The sequence below is a fragment of the Vipera ursinii genome, assembly GCF_947247035.1.
Source record: "Vipera ursinii genome assembly, chromosome: Z".
Classification (NCBI taxonomy): Eukaryota; Metazoa; Chordata; class Lepidosauria; order Squamata; family Viperidae; genus Vipera; species Vipera ursinii.
In genome coordinates this window covers 102,422,201-102,442,305 of record NC_139517.1, presented here as the reverse complement: position 1 = coordinate 102,442,305, position 20,105 = coordinate 102,422,201, and the positions used below count along the sequence as shown (strand labels likewise).

Here is a 20,105-nt window from a genome sequence, read left to right as displayed (position 1 = left end):
GACTTACAACAGTTCATTTAATGACTGTTCAAAGTTACGACAGCACAGGAAAGTGACTTATGACAATGTTTCACACTTACGACCATTTCAGCATCTCCATGGTCAAAGTTCAGACACTGGATAACTGATTCATATTTATGAAGTTGTAGTGTCCCAGAGTCATGTGATTACCTTTTGTTACCTTCTAACAAGCAAATAAGGAAGCTAGATTCACTTAATGTGTTACTAACTTAACAAGTGCAGTGATTCACTTAACATCTGTGGCAAGAAAGGTCGTAAAATGGGGCAAAATTCATGTAATAACTATCTCGTTGTCTAGTTTTCTGAATTATGTTGGAGACTAAATACAGTTCATCTAATTCAAAATTGCAAGTTCCACAACACTAGAGAACAGAAATATTTTAGATCTCTTCAACAACCAGGGAAAAGAGAGAAACATGGTTCATTTTCTATCTGTTAATTTTATTTTTGAGGCCAAATAGACTTTCTGGAACACTCTACTAAAAGTATATCCTACCTGATATCCTCCAGTTGCTTTGACCACAACTCCCACAATCCCTTAGCATTATCAATGCCATGGTCAAGGAAAGTTGAAGTCCAAAACAACTGGAGGCCAGCAGGTTGCTTTTCACTGCCCTTCCATACATCAAAACATGGATCACCAGAAAGTTTTATAGGTCACAGAAAGCTTGATTTTGAATAGATGGATTTCACATTTTACACCCTGATGTTCTCTTAAGAGCCCCTAGCTTTTTCCCACAGAAGAAAAGCTGAAGATTATTTCTATGAAGCATTGTGATATGTGCAGTTGTTAATATAGTGAAATCAAAATCTGTCATCCATCTTACTGTTGGATAATCCTAATTCAACAAGAACTACCACCTGAAGCAGTATGCATTATACAGATATACTTTGGGATAGTCAGTTCTCGGCATGCTAATCAATCTTACAAAATAAAATAAAGAAATAGAAATAACTTCTGCAAGTAATTGTGAGCTGCTTGTAGAAAGGGTGTGATCAAAATGTAATTAAATCAAACAACAGTTTTAGCGGCAATTTATGTATTTACTAATTACTGGTAAAACGATTATTAATCCAATTAATACTCCCTAAGATTGCACTGCAAGTCCCACTGCTGTCCAGACTCTTTGGAATACTGTATACTCCCATACCAAATTTTTTCTAGTAGCCAGTTTAGTCAGTTTCCAAAAAGCAATGGAAATATAGTTTTTCTTTGGAGATGATTATTCTGTGTTTCTTATATCATTGGTAGTCAGCTACAATCACATTTTGTTTATGGTTTCCATTATTTTGCTGTTTTGATTTGTAAACCCATCTAGAAATGTAGCAGTATAAAAATACTTGAAATTAATTAATAGCCTGATCCCCTATTTTCCATTCTATAAAATGAAATAAAGAAAGAAAAACCCAACTGGGATTAGATAGAGGTTGTATAAAGATAAAAGGTAGCCATAATGAAATAAATTCATACTAGGGTTTGCTAACATAGCATGTGTATGACTGGAAATAGATAAATGCACTGGAGAAGTAGACAAATTTTGGGGACTATGAGCACACTGGCATTTTCAGAACATATGGCAGGTATACTTATAAAATAACTACTATGGGAAACTTTGCTTATTAACTAAAGCCATAATTATGATGGACATGGCTAATCAGAAAAAGATCCATTAGCCAGAGGATAAATTAGCCTCACATAATACTCTTTGACTACCCTAAAAAAACCATCCTGGTGCCCAAAGGCATGGCTAAAAAATCTACAATGTTATAGCCTAGTGTTTTGCTCTGCAAATTTCCATATTTGTATTTTATAAGAGACTGTTGTTGTTTTTATTCTGTTGCTAAATTCTGTCCGACTCTTCATGACCATATGGACCACAACATGATGATTCTCCCTATCCTCCATTGTCTCCCTGTTTGGGCAAATTCATGTTCATGGCATCAATGACACTATCTAACCATCTCATCCTCTGCTATCTCCTTCTTCTTTTGCCTTCATATAAAAATTATAACCTTTTTAAAAAGTCAGTTGGGTATGGAGTCCAGTGGACAGTAAGGGTTACATGACATCATCATGTTGCCTACTTCTTAATAAGACAAAAATGGGGCAATCTATGGAAAATGGAAAATCTATAACATCATTAAGAGGCAATAATGCCTGCAAAGAAGGGACGCGGTGGCTCAGTGGGTTAGGACACTGAGCTTGTTGATCAGAAGGTCGGCAGTTTGGTGGATCAAATCCTGAGTGCCGCGTAGCAGAGTGAGCGCCTGTTACTCGTCCCAGCTTCTGCCCACCTAGCAGTTCGAAAGCACATAAAAATGCAAGTAGAAAAATAGTGACCACTACGGTGGGAAGGTAACAGCGTTCCGTGCTAGTCATGCTGGCCACATGACCACGGAGACGTCCTCGGACAAGCGCTAGCTCTTCGGCTTTGAAACGGAGATGAGCACCGGCCCCTAGAGTCGAAAACGACTAGCACGCATGTGCGGGGGAACCTTTACCTTTACCTTTAATGCCTGCAAAATAATATTACTAAGCATTTTAGGATGCAGAACAATTACAAAATAGATAAGATTAGGAAAAGGAGAAATAATATCCACAGCTTTTATACACAGCAAGCAGTTTACATATTTCAATTAAATAAAGATGAAACAGATGAGAAAAGTTTCAAAGGTTCTACTTCAAATTATCAAAGGATCACACCTTTTGTGAGTAAGTTACTCAAGCAACATTTTTGGTATGTTCACATCACTTTGAGTACATTTTATTGTGTTTAGTAATCAAACCAATTTGGAACTACTATAAAATTTACTAGAATTTTTTTTCTATGAAAGCATAAAAATTAAGTGATTACTATTTCTCAAGACGTTATATAAAGTCATATCCTCGGACAAGCGCTAGCTCTTCGGCTTTGAAACAGAGATGAGCACCGGCCCCTAGAGTCGAAAATGACTAGCACGCACGTGTGGGGGAACCTTTACCTTTACCTTTACCTTTAATGCCTGCAAAATAATATTACTAAGCATTTTAGGATGCAGAACAATTACAAAATAGATAAGATTAGGAAAAGGAGAAATAATATCCACAGCTTTTATACACAGCAAGCAGTTTACATATTTCAATTAAATAAAGATGAAACAGATGAGAAAAGTTTCAAAGGTTCTACTTCAAATTATCAAAGGATCACACCTTTTGTGAGTAAGTTACTCAAGCAACATTTTTGGTATGTTCACATCACTTTGAGTACATTTTATTGTGTTTAGTAATCAAACCAATTTGGAACTACTATAAAATTTACTAGAATTTTTTTTCTATGAAAGCATAAAAATTAAGTGATTACTATTTCTCAAGACGTTATATAAAGTCATATCTTTTGGAATTGTTAATATATTTGTGGTGTTTTATCCAACCTTATTTCTTACCTGATTAATTGATTTGAACGCAATAAGACAACAGGAATTCAGAAGTAATTTTGGGAATTTCATATTGCGGTTAATCTGATCCTTAGTAAACCCATTTTCTGCACAGATGGAATCTGACTCCATCTATAGAATTAGATTTCAGTTAGACTCCATCTGTGTAGAAAATGGGACATGCTGAGATAGGTGGAAAACCCACCCACCCCCCTGCCTCCCACACATACCATTTTAGAAAGGATAAATGCAATAAAAACTGCACTAAAAAAAACTCACTCTGAAGAGTTTCCAGTTCAGCTCTTGCCAAAGCCTCTTCTTTCTCTTTTATTTTTGTTTCTTTATATTCTACGTAGAGTTGCCTGGCCTCCTTTAAGAAAATGCAATGATATTAGCATTTCAGAGAGACCAACAATGAAAAGCACAATGTTAAAGTTTTACACTTCATTTCAAGCCTGGCAATTATTTTCTTAAGAAAAAAATAAAAAATTTAAAGAGTGAGATTTCTTAATAATAATGCAGCATAATGAAAACAAATTATAAGAAATATTTTAGCAACAAACTACTGTGGTCCTAATTATTGAAAAGATAATGAATGAAATGGTTCAATTGTAGATCTGAAATGTAACACTGACTACTAGTTTTTTACAGTTTGCAAGATAATCTATCAATTACCCTATCCTTGGTTTGCTGAAAATTAAAAGCACAGATCAGTCAAACCGCTCACATTTGCGACTGTAAGCAAATTCTGCAAAAGTTATATATCACACTGATATATCTGATGCATTTAAGACAAATTATCTGACCAGAACGAACCTAGAAGAAACCTTTCTGTTTAGAATGATGAAGAATTTCATAGTGCTTGTTTTACTGCTAATATCACAATAGCCCAAATGCCTCGGCCGCTTAGCACCCACCCTAATGGCCAGTTTTAGATTCTTCTGCTATCAGTAGAAGGTTATATTGTTTCGTTAAGAGAGGAAGAATAGGAGAAAAAAACCCTCTTTTGCCAATCAGTAGAAAGACCACGCAGTTTAATCTCATTTTATCTCACTAAAAGTTGGGAGAGGAGATTTAATTGTTCTACAGGGAGGCTCAGCTAGAACAGTGTTTTTCAACCTTTTTTGGGCAAAGGCACACTTGTTTCATGAAAAAAATCACGAGGCACTCCACCATTAGAAAATGTTAAAAAATTTAACTCTGTGCCTATATTGACTATATATAAAGTAATTCTCTTGAATAAGAATCAAATAAACACAAAGAAAGTATTTTATAATTACTTTTCAATTTTTCCCATGGCACACCAGGCAACATCTCGCGGCACACTAGTGTGCCGCGGAACAGTGGTTGAAAAACACTGAGCTAGAAGCACTGGGCTGGCTAGTTACTAGACATCTGAGGAGCCAGCTTGCAGGTTTCTTCATCTCCCCACCCCCATCCATGAACCCAGCTTTTAGTTTCAGCAGCAGAGGGGAAGGTTAGCCTAGGGCATTTGGAAGGGTAAATCCAACAGCAAATACAAGCTTATACACAAATTACAAAGGCTAATATGTCCATTTAATGTCAATAAGTAGCAAGAAAGAGGTAATTCTATCCTTGCAGATTGAGGCTTTCCTGCAACAGGTTATAAAATGGGATTTCCTATCATGGTTACAACACAATGTTTGAATCATATGGAGATACTTGATACAATATCTCTCTCCACAAAGCATATGTTTCAAGCTACATAGAAACAGAACTACAGTACATACAGTGAGAGAAAATATTATTTGATCCCTTGCTGATTTTGTATGTTTGCCCACTAACAAAGAAATGATCAGTCTATAATTTTAATGGTAGGCTTATTTTAACAGTGAGAGACAGAATAACAACAAAAAATCCAGAAAAAAACGCATTTCAAAAAAGTTATTGAGTTGCATTTTAATGAGTGAAATAAGTATTTTACCCCTTCGCAAAACATGACTTAGTACTTGGTAGTGGCAAAACCCTTGTTGGCAATCACAGAGGTCAGACGTTTCTTGTAGTCAGCCACCAGATTTGCACACATCTCAGGAGGGATTTTGGCAGCTCGAACCTTCGGCTCTCTCCACAGATTTTCTATGGGATTAAGGTCTGGAGACTGGCTAGGCCACTTCAGGACCTTAATGTGCTTCTTCTTGAGCCTCTCCTTTGTTGCCTTGGCGTGTGTTTTGGGTCACTGCCATGCTGGAATATCCATCCACAACCCATTTTCAATGCCCTGGCTGAGGGAAGGAGGTTCTCACCCAAGATTTGACGGTTCATGGCCCCTTCCATCATCCATTTGATGCTGTGAAGTTGTCCTGTCCCCTTAGTAGAAAAACATCCCAAATCATAATGTTTCCACCTCCATGTTTGACAGTGGAGATGTTCTTGGTGTCCTAGGCAGCATTCCTTCTCCTCCAAACACAGCGAATGGAGTTGATGCCAAAGAGCTCAATTTTGGTCTCATCTGACTTTCATCCAGTTCTCCTCTGAATCATTCAGATGTTCATTGGCAAACTTCAGACGGGCCTATGCATGTGCTTTCTTGAGCAGGGGGATCTTGCAGGCACTGCAGGATTTCAATCCTTCATGGTGTAGGATATTACCAATTGTTTTCTTGGTGACTATGGTCCCAGCTGCATTGAGATCATTGACAAGATCTTCCTGTGTAGTTCTGGACTGATTCCTCACTGTTCTCAGGATCACTGAAACTCCACAAGGTGAGATGTTGCATTGAGCTCCAGACCAAGGGAGATTGACAGTTATTTTGTGTTTCTTTGCACCAACTGTTGTCACCTTCTCACCAAGCTGCTTGGTGATAGTCTTGTAGCCTCTCCTAGCCTTGTGTAGGTCTACAATCTTGTCCTGACATCCTTGGATAGCTACTTGGTCTTGGCCATGGAGTTTGGAATCTGATTGATTGTTTCTGTGGACAGGTGTCTTTTATACAGTTAACAAATTGAAATTAGGAGCTCTCCCTTTAATCTCAGCTCATTGCCTGTATAAAAGACACCCGAGAGCCAGAAATCTTGCTGATTGATAGGGGATCAAGAACTTATTTCACTCATTAAAATGCAAATCAATTTATAACTTTTTTGAAATGCGTTTTTCCGGATTTTTTGTTGTTATTCTGACTCTCACTGTTAAAATAAACTTACCATTAAAATTATAGACTCATCATTTCTTTGTCAGTGGAAAAATGTACAAAATCAGCAGGGGATCAAATAATTTTTTCCCTCACTGTACATTGTACAATTCAAGAAGAATAACACTGTATAATAAACATTTGAAATAACAAGCTTAATGTTTGCTGTTTCTCTTATTCCAAAATAAGAGAAAATCAAGCCATTTAGATGTATTAGCACTCTCTGTTATACAGCACTACTTTTCCAAAGTGCCCAATTTCAAACAAGAATATTTGGATACAATCTGGAGTCTTAATTCATGATAGCAAATTACCAAAACATGATCAGAAATCAGCTTCCCCAATGAGGCTTAGAGATTATATCAAAAGCACAAAACTATTAAAGCATGGATGCTTTGCCTGTGAGTTCAGGTTAGAAAGAGTTAATTGGCATTTAACTCTAACCCTTCTGACATTGAAAACCAATATTTGATGCTAAATTCTGGAACAGAATCTATTACTGCTTATATGACCTCTAAACATCAGACACCAAGGGGTATCTGTCAATCTCAGTAGTGTGTCAATCATGGAGCAACTGGAACTGAGGCTCAGATGAAAATGACAGAATAGAGGAGAAAAATGAAGTTTTCAATAGTCAGAATTGCTAAAAATTATGAATTATTTGGAATTAATTGAAATTAAAAGAAGTAGGATAGAAAAATGACACTTTTGAATGTTAATGTTGGAGAAGACTCCTGGCAATACATTGAAGCCAAGAAAACAAACAAACATTAAATAAATCAATCTACAGAAACAATTGACTAGGATCATACTGAGGACTTGCTTGTCAAAAAAATACATGTAATGCTAGGGAAGGTCTATTTTACACTGGGAACCAGCATGGTCTAGGGGTTAAAGGCATCAGGCTAGAAATTGGAAGACTGTAAGTTCTAGTCCCGCCTTAAGACGTGAATGCCATCAGGGAGACTTTGGGTCAATTACTCTCTTTTAGCTCAACCCACCTCACAGAGCTGTTGTGGGAAAACAGGAGGGGGAAGGAATATTAGGTGTGCTCACCACCTTGATTTATATAAATAATAAATAAGATATAAATAAAGAAAAATAAAAAGGATAACCAACAATACTACAATGCTAAGAATCAATACTGATTTGACATATAACCATCAAAGCAATAACTAAAAATAGACATTTACAAATATCATTCTAAAGTACTACAACGAACAGTAAGCAAAACACTTTTGTAGGTAAAGATCCATAAAATATGGTATGTACTTCATATTCAGAATTTTTCATTATTTTCAACTTCTAATTAACTGAATTTCTTAAAATATTTCACTTCATATTTTCTCTTAAAACATTTTTCCCATTCAAACCTCAGGGTACCACCGGTCAAGGATTGCCGATGAGCGATCCCCAGGGGGAGGGTGTTCTCTGTGGGCGCGCCTGCCCTATTGAATCAACTGCCAACGGAACTCCGGACTGCCCCCGACCTTCATTCATTTCGCCGGGACCTAAAAACCTGGCTCTTTGAGCTATCTGGTCTAGACTGAGGGGTTTAATGTTTTTAAATTGTGATTTTAATTTTTGCGGCTAGACTTAATTTAATTTAATTTTAATTTTATATTGTATTGTTTTTAAATTTTGCCTTGTAAACCGCCCTGAATCCTTTGGGAGTAGGGTGGTATATAAACCAACCAACCAACCAACCAACCAACCAACCAACCAACCAACCAACCAAACAAACAAATAAATAAATAAATTGCAAACCCAACATCAAGTAATGTGATATATTAATTAATTAATTGATAAAAATAATACCAAATAGCTGCTATTCTTTTACCTTTAATCTATTATTCACAATCAGTTTTTCTAATCTGGAAATTCAGATGCATTTTCCTTCAACATATTTTTTATTTTTGCAAAATTGAACTTTGGACAGCTATTTGTGTTATAATGAAGTCACTTCACTCCAACAGAAGTTTATTGTCAACTTCTTTTATATCCTTAACCTACAGGATAGTTATTTTACAAAGATTCAAAATACTCTCCATGATTAAAGATTAATAATGTTACTAGGAATGGGTTTCTTCATGGATGAAGCTGATCAGCCACATTCAATTATTTCTATTTTGAACTGCCAACTAACCAAACTTCAAGTAACACTACTTTCCTTGGAGCATCTAATTTATAAATTCCAAGCCTGCCTACCTATCTATTCCTCCTAGCAAGCTATCAAACAACAATATAGCAGCAACAACAACAACAACAATAAAGTTGGAAGGGACCTTGGAGGTCATATAGTCCAACCCCCTGCTCAGGCAGGAAACCCTGGCCTATATCATTTCAGACAAATGGCTGTCCAGTCTCTTAAAAACTTCCAGTGTTGGAGCATTCACAGCTTCTGGGGACAGGTTGTTCCACTGATTAATTGTTCTAACTGTGAGGAAATGTCTCCTTAGTACTAGGTTGCTTCTCTTTGGTTAGTTTCTATCTGTTGCTTCCTGTCCTGCCTTCAGGTGCTTTGGAGAATAGCTTGACTCCCTCTTCTTTGTGGCAGCCCCTGAGATATTGGAACTCTGCTATCATGTCACCCCTCATCTTTCTCTTCATTAAACTAGACATACCCAATTTCAGCAACCGTTCCTTATATGTTTTAGCCTCCAGTCCCCTAATCATCTTTGTTGCTCTTCTCTGTACTCTTAATAGTAATAGGTATGATGTAGTTACTTAGACATAATTTTCAATATATTTCACAACAATAAACCAAAGACTCTTTTAACTGAGCTTGATTCTTGGTGACTTAGTGGACATGTCCATGTACATCTCTTTTTTTTAAAAAAAGATTTTATTAGATTTTATAGGGTTAAGAATAACATTTTAGAAGGCAATGTGGTAATTGGGTTAAACAATAGATCAGTAATACAATCATTAGTGAGTATCTCAGGTTACACCATCAAATATTTCTTCTCAGTTTCCCTTGATATTTGCTATTTCATATTTATGGTAATAAATTTCTAATTATATCAAAATTCAGTAAAAATTTCATTATCACATTTATAAATACATTTTTTTCTTTTTGCTTATACATATCTTAATAGATCTCGATAGACAATCAATGTCCTGTTATAAAATTTTACCAATTTTAATTTTTAATTACAGTATTCCAATTTAACCTTTAATATCCATAGTATTTAACTTTCAGGTAACCCAAATTTCCTTTATCTCATTTCATAAAAATTATAATATCTAAAATACACCTATTAAAGCTTAAATATGTTCTTATTCTATTCCATAAACATTTTCTACTTTCTATCCTAATAGATCACCGCCTTAATAATAGAGTAACTTTTATTAGTTCAGATCCATCATCTATATACACTGGGCTAATCAATAATTGAAACCTATTTTCTTATAGTTAATTTAAATTTCTCTTGTTAATCTAAACCTTCAATATTCAACCAATTAATCCCCTGTTTTTTACTATTTTCCTACTATTTTAAATCTAGTGCTCAAATTTCCTTTTATTTCAAAATCTCCCTCTAGCCCACTAACTGACAGTTTAGGATCCTCTCTAATAAATCAGGGCCCCCCAGTTTTTCAACCTAATTCTAGCTTTCTTCTTTTGCCAGCCAGGTTTCCATATCAATGCTTTAAAATCATCAGATAGGTCTTTCTTCATTCTTGTGTATATTATGTGGATTAAAGGAGACCATCTAGTTACTAATTTTCTAAGAGGTCTGGCCCATTTATAATCATTAAGTCGCCTTGATCTCCTGGATCCCCATGTTTGTTCTGGTATAATTGTCTTCAATTCGATCTGGTCTTTTTCCTTCTCAGGTTTCTTCTTCTGGTTTTCGTCAAAGGTTATTTCCAGTTTTGAAATTATTGTGTCATTATCTGGATTTTCAGTAGACTATGCTAGTTGTTCTGTAGAACCCTCTGCGTTGGTGTTCACTTGTTGTTTTTCGGCGTAGTAGTTTTCTAGATCCAATCCAATCGCCTTCTGGAGATAAGCTGGCACCTTTATCTTTCAAATTAGCTTTAAGTTTCTCAATATTTGCAAGAATAGCTTCAAGTATAGGTTTAAACATATCCCGAATCTGGAAATCGTCCTCCATTTCTGACGTAGTTAAAAATGATCTTTCTGGTAGAGGCTATTTATTAAGGAAGAGTCAGTAAATGTTCACCTCCACTGATCCTAGAAGCCAGTTTCACTGCCCAGCTGTTCTCTCAAAGCTAGGTTTGTCGTAGATGAAACAAGGTCAGACCTGGGCTGTAAACAAGTCTCTTCGTCAGAAGTAATAAAACTGTTGTGCCAAGCTCGCCACAAAATATTCCTGATAGCATTACGAGTGTTTTTCAAATCCCAAACTAAGATCTTATCCACTTTAAGTTCTTTTTTGCAAATAAAACAAAGTGACAGATTCTAAGAATAGGTATTTTTTGGGTTGCCAAGTTCCAGGCAGAAAATAAATAACAAATTGTATTAAGTTGATTTTTTCAAAGCTTCGTTTCCTCTAAGTAATCAAATGCCGCCATTTTAGAGGGTGGGGAAAAAAGTTCCCTTCCCTCTCTCCTCGGCAGGGAATAAATTTTCAAAAAGCTGTTAGCAGGAAATGGGATGCAGAGAAGATAAAATCTCATCCAATTTCTTCACGTTGCTTTCAAGTGCTTGTTAGTAAGTTTGGCCTTGGCTGTCAGTAGCTTAACGATGGGCCTATCTTTTCCCCATCAGTTCGAAGAGCTGGCCGAGATCAAACGGGAGGGTTGTCGCCCTTCCGTGATCACTCAGGGGTCCTCTTCATGCTCGTCGCCCCTATAGGGCAACTTTCAACCCTTTTCAGGGTCCCCCGGCAGGAGAAAGCCAGATGGTGGAAGGAACAATCTTCCCACAAGTCTGCCAGCACCACGATTGAAAACCAGAAGCCCTTTCCGTGTACATTTCTTGCCGGAAGTACACAAGTGATTTGCTTCTGTCTTCTTTCTCATCTGACATAACATTAAAATTGTTTTATTGCCCCCACTCACATACTAAATAGGTCTCATCATGCTTAGCTTTTTTAGAATACGTCAAAGTTGGCTAGATACTACTGCCTAACTCCTCCTCCTCTTCCTCCTCATAATTATAACCATTCCATACCAATTTACTGCAAAACATCTCTTCTTTGAAGGTTATGAGTTATAATATATCATGTAGGTCTGAAACAAGTTGTGTGTTTGTGTGTGTGTGTGTGTGTGTGTGAAAAGGAAAATGACAAATATGGATGAAAATCTTCATAAAAAGAGAATGAGCTTCCATATAAAGGCTAAGAATCTGCTTGCAATTTAACAATCAATCAATAAAATCTTCACTTGCATGAGCAGCAGGCAAAGCCCACACGCACCCGCTCCATTTAAGAGAGCAGCAGGCATGTCTGGATGCCACACGGACAAATGGAGCTGCACATACCTTTGCTGGCTGCTCACACAGAACCATCTCTTCTCCCTCCCCACCACCAGCCAGTCTGCAAAGCTAGAAATGTTGTGGAAATCTGATTTAGAACCTCTTAGGAACCAAAATATTTTGCTTTTGCATGCATGTTTATTTAAGATACACTCTACCAATGCAATAACCCACAAACTGGAATGAATAAGAAAGCAGCCTAGTATTCTTCTATGTCTCCTAATCATTTCAGTAATGTTTGTACCAGTACCCATGATCGGTATTATTTACATGTTTTCCAGTATGTGACTTCAAAAATTTCAGTTATTTGAAATTTTATTCATATACACTGCCTTTCTAGTGTATATGCCTCTTTCAAGGCTAATTGTTTCACCTGTGTAAGCTAAAATAAGAGACATAGCAAAGCTTTTCCAGAAATATAAAGAAAAGCGAATGAAAGTTTGTGGATTGCAAATGAAAGATACAGGATGATGCAAAAATAGCTGAAAAAAGAGAAAACTTTCTCCCTACAAAGAAAGCAATGCAGCACTACACTACAAAAAATATCTATCTTAAAAACACTGATTCATGCAAGCAAGCCATTCTATCAACATGTGTTTAGTAGAGCTTTTCTTCACTCTTTAAGATATTGATTTTACTTTTAGTTGTTGTTTACTTTAGTTGTTACTTTAGGTTCTCAACATATTGCTCTTTAAACTATCTTCTTTGCAAGCAGTCTCACTTCAGGATCATCAAATTCTCTCCAGGACTATAATTCTCTTTTTAGTTGAATCTCCTCACAAATGTATGCCATACATGTTATGGAGCCCTAAAGGTTTCATAATGGTGAGCAGTAATATTAATGCAGATTAACATAATTCAAAAGGTAGTCCATTTAACTGCATTATGAGATCAAATGTAAAACTTCACGTTTTCATTTTAAATTTTCAGGAAGCATAAATCAATCTTATAACTCTATACATAGCTTTTAAAATAAACTGCTTTCATTGTGTTATAATTTGCTTCCTTCCCTAAGAAATAAGACAAAAATCTATTCATTTTTTTTACTACAAGATTTTGGATTCTTTAAAGATAAGACGTATTTCATTCAACACTGGGTAAGTGATGAGCTTCCCTGACATATCTTTACACATGTCAGGAGAATTCTCATTTACCATGATCAAAACAAGATTTGATATAGAGCAGTTTTTCCATTTCCATATCATTGTGCCAGCACAAGATTTAGTAGACAATTTAAGGCAAGAAAAGACTACTCTCCCTTCAGTACAAAATCTTGCACAGATTGTATCCAGAGTTCCTTAGCAATTGCTGAAAGTGAAAATTGATGGTAGATAAGGTACAAATGTAGAGAAAAGGCTACATTTTGGGAAACTGAGTGGAAACATGTATAGTATATGATATCCATGTTAGTAATTAAATGTATATGAAAGCTACTAAAATATATAAATCAACATCTTTTTAGCACTAAGTAGTTTTCCTACTTAGATTGGCTAACAAAATGCTTCAATAGCTATATGCTGTAGAGCAAGGCTTTTCAGTGGTACGCATACCACATGTGGTACATTGGCACCTGGCAGATGGTGCGACCATCCTAGAAAAGTGGTAGTGGGGAAGGGGAATGGCAGCACCACACAAGCCTGAGCGAGAGATGGCTGGGGCTGTCAGGTCTCAGCGGACAGACCAGGATCAGCGCTTCTTCAGGGCTATCAGGGCTCAGTGGAAGCGCCAGGATCAGTGCCAGGCTCCAGCTGGAACTCGGCGCTGATCCTGGCGCTTCTGCTGAGCCCAGAAGTGCCAATCAGCGGGAATGTTGCAGCATCTCCAGGATCTTGTGATTTACATTCAGATGCTTGGCAACTGATTCATATTTATGACCGTAACAGTGTCCCATGGTCATGTGAAGTGACCAAACCTGCTGCAACTACCCAGCAGACGGGGGGAATAAAAACCAAATACCCCCCCACCCCAACAGGGCTTTTCAATCTTTTCACCCATTGTACCACTTTTAGGATATGGCAACATCCAAGTACCACCAGTCACCTAGCAAGGTGTTAAAAACTTGATGACCAAAAAAAAGAGGAAAAAAGTGATGAAGTACAGGTAGTCCTCAACTTACAACAGGTGGCTTAGTGACTGTTCAAAGTTACAATAGCACTGAAAAAAGTGCCCCCCAAGCAACAGCCGAGCAAAACAGCTGCCCGCCCACCCGGTGGCGCTCTTCCTTCTCTCCGAGGTTTTCATTGTTCTGAGCATTTCTGTTGAGTATTGGTAGCGGGGGTGGAGTGGTAGGGTGTTTGGTTTTTATTTCCCCTACTTCACATGACCATGGGACACTGTGACCATCATAAATATGAATCAGTTGCCAAGCATCTGAATGTAAATCACAAGACCCTGGCAATGCTGCAACATTCCAGCTGATCAGTGCTTCTTCTGGGCTCAGCAGAAGCGCCGGGATCACTGCTGAGCTCCAGTTGGAGCCTGGCACTGATCCTGATGCTTCCACTGAACCCTGATAGCCCTGAAGAAGCGCTGATCCTGGTGCTTCCACTGAGCCCTGATAGCCCCAGCCATCTCTTGCTCAAGTTTGTGTGGTGCTGCCATTCCCCTCCCCCACTACCACTTTTCTAGGATGGTCGCGTACCACCTGCCAGGTGCCAATGTACCACAGGTGGTACGCATACCACTGGCTGAAAAGCCTTGCTCTAAAGTTGACTGTCCTGTTTGAGGCACCTAGGCAGTTTTATTAAGTAATTAATCATAGCAGGAAGAGTTGGCATGATTTCAGGATACAACAAACCATCCAAATAATTCAGAGAGAATATTGCACATGCAAGTTGAATAATACACTGAAGAACAGGGATTGCAGGAGCATCCATGCCTTTGAAATGAATTCCTGTTTTTAGAGATAATTTAATAAATTCTTCTTAAGAGACAATATCCTATATTCAAACTTCAAAATCTAAAGAAAAACGTAATATGCTCAGCTTCCAGAGTTGAAAGATGAATGCCCAACACTACCATTAGGTTACAAATGTCATTCATGGTAGGTTCATTCACTGAGGATTTTAGCCATATGGACCATGATATACAAACTCATCACCGTGGCTTGTTCAATAAAACATGCTTAAAAAAACCTGACGCTATTACACCTGAATGCCAAAACAAAATGTCTGTGCTAAACAGGTTATTTCTGAAAGAAAAAAAAATGTTCTGACATCAGAACTCTGTTTAGAAGTAGCATCTGGAAGTATGAACAAAACCGAGCTTTGGTTGAGGACATTTGGTAATATTCACATCAGCTCTCCTCACTTCAAAAATCCATCTTAATCTACTTCCTCCCATCACCCACAAAATAATTAAAAGTAAAGCTCTCAAAAATATTGTGCTTCGAAACTGTGTAACATTTTTCTTCTAACCCTAGAGAACAGCTGGCATAGCAGAGAAAAGGAAAGTGACAACAACAGCTAACCTGTGGACGTGCATACAAAACAGTTTTCTGAAGTAAAGAACCATCTTAATTATTTTAAGTGCCTTCATGTATTAGAGTTAAGAGAAAGGAACAGAAGGCACCGGAGTGATAGAAAATACTCAGATGGATAAATGACAAACAGATGTGAATAGCAGTTTTGCAGCATGATTTGTTTAAACAGATATTTAGTCAGTCTATTTAATGGCTAATATCAGGAGATATTAAAAAGATACAGGCTGGGATCAAAAGATACCTGTGCCTAAACAGACAGGCCTTCTGCTCATAATCAGAGAATATATGTTTTCAAATCCTGCTTCTGCCCGAGCCTTGTTTTCGTCTATATCTTCAAAAAGACGGGATACAATAGTGCTAATCAGGGAAAGGTGATGGAAACAGAAACTACAGTAGCAAAAAACCAATTTAATTGGAGGGCAAGGAAAAAGTGCAAATTCTTGATTTCAAGAGTGAAAAACTGTATTTATTGTTGCCTAATATAATATATGTAACTCCTTAAAAGTTTGTAGAAATAAAATAACTTTGTACTCTTTTTGAAACGCCACGACAACCCTGCAAGTTTTAAATAAGCATTGATTCAGAAAGAATAAACAATTTCTGTGATGCTGCACATTGTCCAAGAGTAGCAGGGAATCTCTGAAAACATATTCTGATTTGCCAAATATATTTCTATAATATTTGGAAAATTTATATTGCCGCCTACTTGTTCACGGTGGCTCAAGGCGGCTTACAGCAGTGTTTTTCAACCACTGTTCCGCGGCACACTAGTGTGCCGCGAGATGTTGCCTGGTGTGCCGTGGGAAAAATTGAAAAGTAATTATAAAATAATTTCTTTGTGTTTATTTGATTCCTATTCAAGAGAATTACTTTATATATAGTCAATATAGGCACAGAGTTAAATTTTGTAACATTTTCTAATGGTGGAGTGCCTCGTGATTTTTTTCATGAAACAAGTGTGCCTTTGCCCAAAAAAGGTTGAAAAACACTGGCTTACAGGAAATAAAAACACAACATAAAAGAAATTAAAATAATAAAATAATAACCTCCCTTTCCCCCCACACACATACCAGCAAGCATACATACTCATACCAGCCATTTAATGGGCTCCATCCCACTCTGGGTTCCCTAGTCCCACTGGCAGAACCACGTCTTCAGAGTCTTCAAAAAGAGTGTTAGAGAGGGGGGCAAAGAACACAAAACCACAGCCACTCGGTCTTGCCAGGGTTCAGTTTCAACCTGTTGCTCTCCATCCAACCCCTAACAGTCTCCAGGCACTGTAAGAGGGAGGTCACAACATCACTTAGCCCACCATGGGTTGAGATATATAGCTTAGTATCATCAGCATATTGATGATATTTCAGCCCATGGTGACCAATGATCTTACCCAACAGTTTCATGTAAATGTTAAATAGAAGTGTAGAGTGTACTAAGCCCTGCAGGACCCCGCAAAGCAGTGGGCGAGGGCTGGATATCTTGGCTCCTATAAACACTGAGTAAGAGTGGCTACAAAGGAAGGAAGTGAACCAGGATAACATAAAGACCCCTACTCCCAATCCCTGAAGCTGCTCCAGAAGAATACCATGGTTGATGGTATCAAAAGCCGCTGAGATGTCTTCAAGTAGAGCAAGGATGGATGTACTACCCCAATCCTGCTCCTGCCAGAGATCATCAAAAGCGTGATCAATGCCGTTTCTGTCCCATATCCAGGTCTGAATCCTGACTGGTAGGAGTTTAGACAATCCGTTTCATCCAGAAATCTCTGGAGCTGCTGTGCAACCACCTTCTCAACCACCTTCCCCAAAATGGGAAGATTGGAGATAGACCAGAAATAATCCAACAGGGTGGAATCTAATGATGGCTTCTTGAGAAAAGGGTGGACCACAGCCTCCTTAAAATGCTGGGGCACTACCCCTTCTGTAAGAAAGCATTAAATCATCGCCAAAGTCCACCTGCATGTCATCTCCCGGGAAGCTTTCACAAGCCAGGAGGGACATAAGTCTAAAACACAGATGCTTGCGTGCATATTTCCTAGGATTCAATGGGGTCAAACTGTTCCCAAATAATAGGGCAAGAACCTGCCCCAGGGCCTCCCCTGGATCAGCAACCATGCTGGCATCTAGCAGGGAACAAAGTCAAGCAAATTTGTCTTCTAGAAAATCTACAAATTTCTCAGCATGCCCCTTCAGGTGGACCTCAGTCTCTTCCTTCCCGTTTTAATAGGAAGACCACTTCATAACTAATTTGGAATAGCTGTAGAGACCCTGTCCTATAATCCAGACTTCCCTGACACTTTGCTTTTCTAATCTTTTGGCATTCCAATTCCATAATTCCCATCCATCGTGGCTGAGAATTCCCATCCCAGCACATCTGGACATCATGTTCAGTAAGGCAATATTGCCTTGTTTTTAAGATGTTCAGCTAAAGTTTGCTTTGTCAAATATTAGTAGTTTAGAAGTCAACTTAGCAGAGAAGCTCCACAGCCTAGGCATTCCCCAGTTTGTGGAGTTCAATTCCACAATTCTCAACAAGACTATGATTGTTGAGCATTGTGGGACTCTTTACTGGATATACAAAAGAAGCTGGATTTAGTTTAAAATATAAGTGATAAACCAAAAGAATGATCTGGATGATTTTTTATAGTCTTTGCTTAATGACTATTCATTCCAAGTGATAGAGATGCGAAATAAATGGTACTTATGCCCAGTCCTCAAAGTTATGGCTCCCAGTCGTGTGGCCAAAATTTGGATGCTTGGCAGTCAGCATACAATGACAATCGAAGTTGTCAACTTTCCCAGCTGTCTATCTATCCACTTCCCCTCCATATACGCACAGATCTCTGCCCTGTTGACCACCCTGTACAGCAATACTCCTCAGCTGGGGCTGAAGTATAGGCCTGGGGCTTTCAGCAATCTTAGCTAGCTTTCCCTGCACCCAAGGCCTCTACTTTACCCTCAACGTTGCTGCCAATGAGTGCCATCTCAAGCCTCTGCATGTAGCCAGCCACTATAGCACCACAGCACAAAGTCTCACATTACCCTGTGCTCCATCTTTTTCCTACTGCTGAGGCATCCCTGACCTGGATCTATGTGAAGTAGCTGCTGGCTACACCAGGCTTTCTTCTGGAGGCCATCTGCTCCTTTCCCCAAATAGCCATGTGCTACTTTTAAAAGTGCTTCTGAGGCTATGCCACTGTTCTCCAAATAGTACAGTGTTAAGCATTTAAAGATCCTTGAAATAATTTAAATAAATAAGAGAGGCAAAAATGCCAAAATAATTATTAAATTTATCTACTTAGATTTAATTTTGATAGTTTTGTCTTATTTACCACTTATTTAGCAGAACTCTCAATACCTCCATATTTATAAATATAGGAATGATTGACGTTCCATGTTTTGCAACATTAAAACATTTCTTCAGTCAACAAGAAATGAGCATAAAAATGGGGACAACTTAGAAAAACAAAAATACACAAAAACAAAAGCAGTAGGTTATTTCGTTATTACCTGAAATAATTGAGGCAATGCTTTTACCATTGTGTAGAACCATATTCCCACTTTACATGGAAGGAGGTCCCGCCACTGTGGTTTTTCCACCAGTCTACAGAAAACACATTTTAAAAAACAGAAATTACTAGTGTGCTTTTGCAGCCAACTAGGAATAATAAAGATTCAAAGTAAATAATGGCCTATCTTGGGAATATTTAAGTAGTTTCATTCAGTGTGTAACTATTAAGTCAGATGTCTCTAAAACTGTTTTTGCACACTAGGCTCATTTCTCTCCAAATAAAATCTTCAGTTTTTTCTGATGGTTGCAATTGGAGGGAGGGAGGGAGGGAGGGAGGGAGGGAAGGAGAGAGAGAGAGAGAGAGAGAGAGAGAGAGAGAGAGAGAGAGAGAGAGAGAGAGAGAGAGAGAGAGAGAGAGAGAGAGAGGGAGAGATATTAAGCACCACCAAACCAGTTCCAAGTGTTGACAACCAGTTATGAAGACTGTACTACAAGCAAGCCAATACATAAAAATTAATGTCATTTGCCATTCACTGAAGCATTGATGTCATAAGAATGGAAGATGGAAGAATGGTTTCTGCTCTCTTATCTTACATTGATTCAGTTCATGTTCCTGCTGTGTGAATTATTTACCGTATTTTCTGGTGTATAAGACGACCCGGCATATAAGACGCCCCCCGACTTTTAAGAAGATTTTCAAGGTTTTTTGTCTTATACGCCGGAAAATACTTACATGCCCTGCCCTCCCTGTCCGTCGCAGAGGAGGCGAAGGCCCGACTGGCCCCGCCGGCCCCCCCGCTGCTCCCACGCTTCTGCTGGCCCCCGAGGTGCAGCGTTTCCCGGGCGGCAGGCAGCGCCGGAGGGCAGCCGCCACCCCGCCACGGCCGGCGCCCCTCCTGCTTCCCCCCCAGGCCTTGAAGTTAAACTTCTCCCATTGGGCGCAGGGCGGGGCAGCTCCGCCCGCAGCCTTTTTTAGAACTCGTGCCGCTTCCCTCTCACCGTCGGCCGAGGTGCGCTCGGCCCGGGCTCCCGGTCCCTCTTCCTGGCCGGCTTCCCGCCCTGCCCCTCATGGAGCTGGACTGGGCGTGCAG

At 38.5% G+C, this 20,105-nt stretch overlaps 1 protein-coding gene across 2 annotated transcripts in view; it reads right to left on the bottom strand.

The window, feature by feature from the left end:
- Window positions 1–20,105, bottom strand: part of DNAJC1 (DnaJ heat shock protein family (Hsp40) member C1) — a 131,730-nt gene that overhangs the window by 63,948 nt on the left and 47,677 nt on the right. For both annotated transcript variants that reach the window (XM_083377984.1, XM_083377985.1), the window contains exons 6-7: window positions 19,014–19,107; window positions 3,715–3,805 (exon numbers count right to left, since the gene is read on the bottom strand). In XM_083377984.1, the coding sequence (XP_083234110.1) occupies window positions 3,715–3,805; window positions 19,014–19,107 (185 nt within the window). The remainder of the gene's footprint in view (window positions 1–3,714; window positions 3,806–19,013; window positions 19,108–20,105) is intronic.